This window comes from Phoenix dactylifera, chromosome 18 (assembly GCF_051530095.1).
Source record: "Phoenix dactylifera cultivar Ajwa chromosome 18, Ajwa_hap1_PhDact_Kaust_v1.1, whole genome shotgun sequence".
Taxonomy (NCBI): Eukaryota; Viridiplantae; Streptophyta; class Magnoliopsida; order Arecales; family Arecaceae; genus Phoenix; species Phoenix dactylifera.
Window position 1 is genome coordinate 11,920,949 of NC_143207.1, and position 7,096 is coordinate 11,928,044.

The window sequence follows — 7,096 nt, forward strand, 5'->3', positions numbered from 1 at the left end:
GAGGGCGGCGTACGCTTGGACTCTCTGTGGTCGGAGCAGAGCTGCGGGCGGCTTGGGAGGGTATATCCTATGTGTGGCAGGTTCTTGGTGTGGAGCGGGTCTGCCTTGAGGGGGATTCATCTGTGGTTGTCGAGTGGCTCCGAGGGGCGGATCGGTTTGGGGATGGCCATCCCCTCATTAGAGAGGTACGTAGGATGGTATGGTTGATGGGCGACGTTCAGATAGGACATGTGTTCAGAGAGGCGAACAGGGCTGCAGACTGGGTCGCCTCCCATGCTGCCCGGCATTCCGGAGATTTTACTTGGACGTCTGATGATGATGTTCATCCTTACTTGTATCTTTTACTTTCCCACGATTTAGCAGGTTGTACTCACGTTAGAGTTATATGAAATGAATAGCCGTTTTACCAAAAAAAAAAAAAAAAAAAAAAAAAAAAAAAGAAAAAAAAAAAAAAAAAAAAAAAAAAAAAAAAAAAAAAAGAAGAAGAAGAAGAAGAAGAGAACATGGCCACCGTCTTTTTTTTTTTATATTTTTTATATACGGGAGAACCTTTTCCTTCGGACAAGGTATTGTTTTATATATGTGAACAGGGGTCTTTTGTCTCTTTGCCGTCATATACCAAGGGAAATTGTTTCAGATTTCCGGCGGGAAAGAGTTCATTGCCGGACTTGGCGGGGAACCTTCGAGTTTCGGGTAGGATCTCCAGACTCCCTCAGTTTCAATCCTTTGCTCTCTCCTTTCTTCTTGAAAGGCGCTCTTATAGAAAAAAATGTGTTTTTTTCTTAAAAAACAGATCTGTTTGGGCAAGATACTGGTAGAGATCATTTTTGTCTCACTCTTTTTTTTTTTTTTTGAAGTGTTAGAAATCGATGAATTTAGTATTAAAATTGTATGTTATGAACTCACAATGGATCTTTTCCCTTCGTTTTTGTTTTTTTTTGGATGTATGGGATCAGACGAGGTCGTTTTTTAATTTCTTTCTAGGAAAAATCGTGGGGCAAGTCAACGCGATTTGGTTTTGAGTCATTTGGAAGTGTCAAAAATCAAAGAGTTTAGTAATACGAGCTCAAAGATGGACCTTTTGCTATATCTTTTCTTGAATTGTTGGATTGGAAGAGTTTTTCTTTTATTTTTTAAAGCTTCCTCTTTTGCCTTCTTTTTATATAATTTCTTGTTTGGATTTTTTTTTTTTTTTTTGGCCAGTGAATGATCTTGGTTTTCCCCTATTAGAGGTTTTTTGGGTGTATTCTTTTCAGTGAGCCTGTAATGAGATCTGGGAATTTTGATGGGAAACTCTGTTTTCGAAGTTTTGAGAAAACGAAGCATGGCTTTGGTCATGATTATTTAAACATGAAAAGGCATGGATTTTCCCAGGGTAGGTGAATTATATGGTGAAAGTTGGTCGAACTTTTTTTAATAACTTTATCTGATAATTCTTTAACGAATGAATGAGGAATGTACTAGATTTCTGAAAGAAAGATGGTATGAATATTTTTAATACTTCATCCTTCACAGGCACACACATATATCAATCAGACAAGGTCCTGCAAACATATCGAATTTGTCTTACTTTTATCATTGCATTTAATCTCGCCAATACAATTCACTGCTAGATTTTCATTTTAGCAATTTAAGTGTTTTAGTTCCATTGAATCTTCAGTAGTTTCTCTGTCAGCCTTCTTCTTTTTTTTTTCAAGGATTCTTTTCCTTCTAGGTAGAAGATTCTTTTTCTGCTTGGTGTTTTACATTAGAAGGCTTTTGTTTTCCAATTTGCGCTTCAGGGCTCATTTCTAGCAAACAATCTAAAGACGGCTGCATTTTTTAAGTATCTTCTGAAAGGTGACCTGATATTTAAATTTTTAGCCAAGGAAAGCTAGGCAATGGGATCCAAAGGGAAAAAAAAATAAGAGGAAAAAAAAAAGAATTGTTTTGGCTTTTGGATCATGAACATCGAATGACTTAAGTTAATAAAATTTTGTGGCTTTGAGCCTATGCAAAATTCGATCACCTGGTAAAATTTCGTTGGGTAAATTTTTTTAAGCATTTAGAGAGGAAGAAGAATTTCTTAATAAGGTTGGAATATATTTCTCCCACAATCTAGAGCTGTATACTGAAAGTTAGATCCATTGTGTTTTCCCTCCCCTTTTCTCAAGAAAAGAAAGTTAGATCAATTCTTGCTTCTGACTATTCTGGATCTACTTATGCAATTCCATGATTAAAAATTCTTAAATTAAAACTGCTAAATTCTGAATTTACTGCTTCCAATTTCAAAATAATAGTGTAGCTCATGATTAGTACTTTAAAGCTTTTTTTATAACTTTTTTTATTCATAAAAGTCTTGGAGTACTAACTATGGGTAAACTAAATCAACCGAATGTTGAAGAATTATTCGAGGCATCCAACTTGTTTCTGTATACAAGAGTTATTGGAGCTAGAGCATCTAATCTCCACTATACTTCTAGTGTCAATACATCAATTCATACTGCACCAATTTTAAAGAGTCTACAGACTTTGTCTTATTATAAATATATATTTCTTTGATTCTGCAGAATGGTAGATGCTAAATTGCGTACATGGATTTATGCTCTGATTTGTTTGCTGATATTTCTGAAAGCAGAAGGGTACTTTGTGGACATCACGTATGTTGAAAGTGCCGTGGCCAAAGGAGCAGGTGAGAATAAGTCATCATTACTCAGGATTCTCCTCCCATCTTGATTGGCTTCATTGATTTAAACAAAATAGTCAAGCACCAAACAAGCATCCTTGAGTATTTTCTGAAATAATCTTCCTTTTCTAATTTGTCTCCTCTTTTAGTGGTTGGATTTTAACATGGAGCCACTGATCTCTTACCTACGTGATGCATCATGCAGTTTGTTTGGATGGAAGCCCCCCAGCTTATCATCTGTCTCCAGGTTTTGGATCAGGGGTGAACAATTGGTTGGTACATATCGAGGTCAGACTATATTTGAACTGTTGATCAAATATACTAGCCAATGTCTATTCCCCTTTCATGCCTGTTCATAGCATCCGTTCTTCGTCAAAAGAGCGATTGGTTGTTGCTATCTCATGCAAATGTTCAGTTCCCACTATTGAGATTTATCTTCATCCGTTTCTGAATTCATTGTACTCAAGATTTTTTTTCTAATATAACAAGAATGGCTGTCACTTCAGTATTTTCATTTGAATATCAGGGAGGTGGATGGTGCAACAATGTAACAACTTGTTTAGCCCGCAAAAGCACCCGTTTAGGCTCTTCCAGACAAATGGTGAAACAGATTGCCTTTTCTGGGATTTTAAACAACAGGCAAACATTTAATCCAGGTATGGCATTTAACAACTCTCTGTTGTTTGTTAAATCGGCCATTGCATCGCTTTAATTTCTTTTGATTTTTCTAAACCAGTCTCAGATTGGGATATATTGCAAGACTTTAGTATTTGTGGTGATAAAATATTTGCAACCTATATTTCAACTAAAAATTCAAAAGTTAGAAACTTTACCTGCATCAGATGATATTGCTTCATGTTAGTTCCAAAATAGTATTGATTCAACTATACCATTAAGTAAAAAAAAAACTTTATCCAATCTGTCTCTTTCTTCATGTACACTGCACCTAAGATAGATTGATAATTCTTTTGTTTCAAGCTATGTAGATCTACAAGCCAAGCTTCATGTCAGTAAATTTGGATGCTGTGGGAAATTATAATGATTGAACACCTTAATGGCCCATGCTTTCATTTCAATTTGCTTAAAAAATCTGCACCATGATCCCTGTTCTCCACTCCTAAGTCAAATCAGTCGGTGACAACAATGAACATCTTTGTCTGCATTAGGCCAAAGCAAAAATCCATTAGCTGTTTTGTCCATGGATCTTCATAAAAGGCCAGTCAGTTAGTGTTAGTGAAAGGTACAACAATGAGGAATATCTACAATTGGTCCTTACCTTGAAAGTTGCTGAATTGAATTGCAATGAATTCTTCTTGTTGTAACACACTGGGATATACACCAAGTTGTCTTCAACTATATAGAAATGTGATATTGGTAAAAACTGACATTTCAAGGCCATAAGATTGTTTTTTTCTTAAGCAAAACAATGTTGAGACAGGCAAAGAAAATATTCTTATATTTCTAGCACACATTATTGTCTTCTCCAAGCACATCAACATAAAGAGCACTCCCCTATTCTGGTATTAATGCTACAAAACCAATATGCATTCGGTGAGTAGTTTTTGGTCTCAAATTATTTCCTGGCAACTTCAGTTGATTGGAATGTGATTTCCAGACTTCTACAATTGGAACAAGGTCAAGGTTCGCTACTGTGATGGTTCATCATTTACGGGAGATGTAAAGAGAGTAAATCCTGTAAGTTCAATCTAGTGTGCTCTCTCTTGCTGCAATATTATCTATATTGTTAAATGTGAGAATAGAGAGGTTTGCTCATGAAATAGGCTTAAGATCATGTACAGAATTTGGAACATATGTAAATTAACTTTGTTTCCATGCATGCATCTGATTAGACCACCAACCTTCATTATAGAGGAGCAAGGGTATGGCTTGCTGTTATGGAAGATCTACTTGCAAGGGGAATGAGCAAGGCTGAAAATGTAAGCTTCTCTCAAGGCCTAGTTTGTTGTGTTCACTATGAATTTCCTTTATGACACTAATAGTGATTACAGGCTTTTCTCTCAGGCTGTTCCGCCGGTGGATTGACATCCATTCTACACTGTGACAACTTCCGTGCCCTTTTACCATTGGGTACCAGAGTTAAATGTCTTTCAGATGCTGGTTATTTTATCAATTTGTAAGTTATTCGTCCTTTGCGTACTTGATATTTTAATCGGAGTGTTTGACTCACACCTCTAATCAGCTCCAAAAATACATTAATAAAAGACCAGCTTCAAAAATATGGATAAAGATTGCTAATCATGGTTACAATATGATGTCAAGTTTTTACTTACCATTCTATTTGATGACATCTTGCAAATAACAGGAAGGATATTACTGGAACAGAACACATTAAGGCCTTCTTCAATGATGTGGTGACGACACATGTATGCCCCTAATAGTTTCATAACATACAATAAGTGTTTACTTAATATATTTTCGAGGCTTCTACAGTTTCTCCTTAGAGATAAACATTTAGGAAGTGAAATTGTCATAATTGATGCAACCTATCTTCTCTGGTGTTCATTGTAACTATTATTTACCCCAGTTGACTGGTTTATGCATGTCTTTTAGGGATCAGCCCAGAATTTGCCATCTTCATGCACTTCGAGACTGACACCAAGCATGGTTTGTATGTCTAACATCAACAAATATTCCACCAACCCTATTGTGCTATCTTACCAACACTTTCAATGAAAATGCAGTGTTTTTTCCCTCAAAACATGGTGCAGAAGATACGCACACCACTTTTCATATTAAATGCTGCATATGATTCATGGCAGGTATGAAATTAGTCTTGCACCAAGTGTGTTTTATTGCGCAGTTTGATTTGTAAGTCAATTTACTAAACCAGGAAAAGATTTTGAAGAACAAGCAACTATATGCATGTGCCAGACAGAATATAGTCAATGTAAATATTCCCTGAATGACATATTAAATTCCTTTTCTTACACTCAAATTATGTATGTTCATATAATGTTCACGTAGATAGCTTTTAGATGATATTTTGATCTAAAATGATAATAAAAAAATCTCTGATCTTTCTTTCTTTATTCATCTTCCCTTCAGGGTGAATGAGCCACTGCTTGATGATGCAAACTACATGTCACTGAAATCTAGGCCTCCCCATTGCAGATAAAAAATATTTTGGTACCAGGTGTTGCTGATCCTCATGGTACGTGGCATGACTGCAAGCTTGATATACAGCAGTGCTCTTCATCTCAACTTCAAATCATGCAGGGTTAGTACTTAACACTCAACTTAGTGAAAAATCTAGTCCCTTTTTGCAGTGAAAAAAAAAAAATCTAGTGAATAGCTCAAGTTTAAGCATCTGAGAAAGGCATATATCTGCTTTTAGCAATTAAACTTTTGGATAGAATGTGTTCCAATCTACAAAAGATGTCTGTTCTGATTTGATTCATTGATTGCATTCAGTCATTTGCAACCAGTTGTGAACCAGCTTTGTTTAAGTATATCATATTGCAGTGAGATAGAGTTGTAAAGTGTCAGACAACTGTTCTGAAGTTTATGCAATCAGTTGCTCAGTTGAATGATGTTATTGACAAAATCATTTGCTATAATAGGTTTCAGGACACAATTTCTAAATGCACTGGCTGGATTTGGGAGCTCTTCTTCTACAGGCATGTTCATAAATTCTTGTTATGCCCACTGCCAGTCAGAAATGCAAGAGACATGGCTAAGTTCTAATTCTCCTGTGCTTGAGAAGATTGTAAGATCCATTACCATATGCTATAGATTGTTAGATAACAGTACAAATTAGTGCCTGCATGGCACTCACCCTCATGTCTCTTTTAATTTTAGCATTACCCTCTTTCTCTGATTGACCAAATATATCATGTTAGATTTGAACTTTGGGTTCTTGAGGTAGTTGATATCCCTCTAGGTGGAGTATACAAAGTTCTGGTTAGGTTATTTATTCTCCGAGTGCTAAAAGTTATAGAAATTAGTTGTCCTCCAAATTTCCTAGTTTACTATATATGTTAATGTTCGATAACCTTTTTTTTTTTTTTGCAGCCAATTGCAAAGGCAGTTGGAGACTGGTTTTATGATAGGATTGCCTTCCAAAAGATCGACTGTCCTTACCCTTGTGACTCAACATGTCACAACCGCATCTTTGAGGACAATTCGGAAGCATAGCAATTACAGTATTCTCCATTATTATTCTCATTCATCATAGTACATTTTTTGCAATAATTAAAAGCTCAAAATTAGAGGAAATAACAAACAATTATGTTTCCTAGAATAAGGCAAGGCACATCAGCACCAAATTTTCGCTTGTGTCTTGCTTCATGACTCATGCATTTGACATTATTCTTTTAAGGAGAATGGAGGGGCCAGATCCCAACTGGTGTTTTCATTAAGGGAATGTATGGAACAATATATCTAAATATCAATCAAGTTCTTTATTGCAAA

The 7,096-nt window shown here is 35.9% G+C and overlaps 1 protein-coding gene across 2 annotated transcripts; it reads left to right on the top strand.

Moving 5' to 3' along the window:
- The first annotated feature begins 559 nt into the window (after positions 1 to 559).
- LOC120107229 (pectin acetylesterase 8-like) lies at positions 560 to 7,096 on the top strand. 2 transcript variants are annotated; one of them, XM_039120415.3, is made up of 13 exons: positions 560 to 693; positions 2,550 to 2,671; positions 2,871 to 2,953; positions 3,192 to 3,321; positions 4,281 to 4,360; positions 4,516 to 4,602; positions 4,675 to 4,799; positions 4,989 to 5,049; positions 5,237 to 5,290; positions 5,368 to 5,445; positions 5,798 to 5,903; positions 6,247 to 6,392; positions 6,698 to 7,096. In XM_039120415.3, the coding sequence occupies exons 2-13, from the start codon at positions 2,551 to 2,553 to the stop codon at positions 6,818 to 6,820; spliced, it is 1,194 nt and encodes a 397-aa protein (XP_038976343.1). In that variant the 5' UTR covers positions 560 to 693; position 2,550; the 3' UTR covers positions 6,821 to 7,096. The 2 variants fall into 2 exon arrangements, with proteins under 2 accessions (XP_038976343.1, XP_088570220.1); XM_088714094.2 differs by having other exon boundaries at positions 565 to 693; positions 2,618 to 2,671; positions 6,698 to 6,966.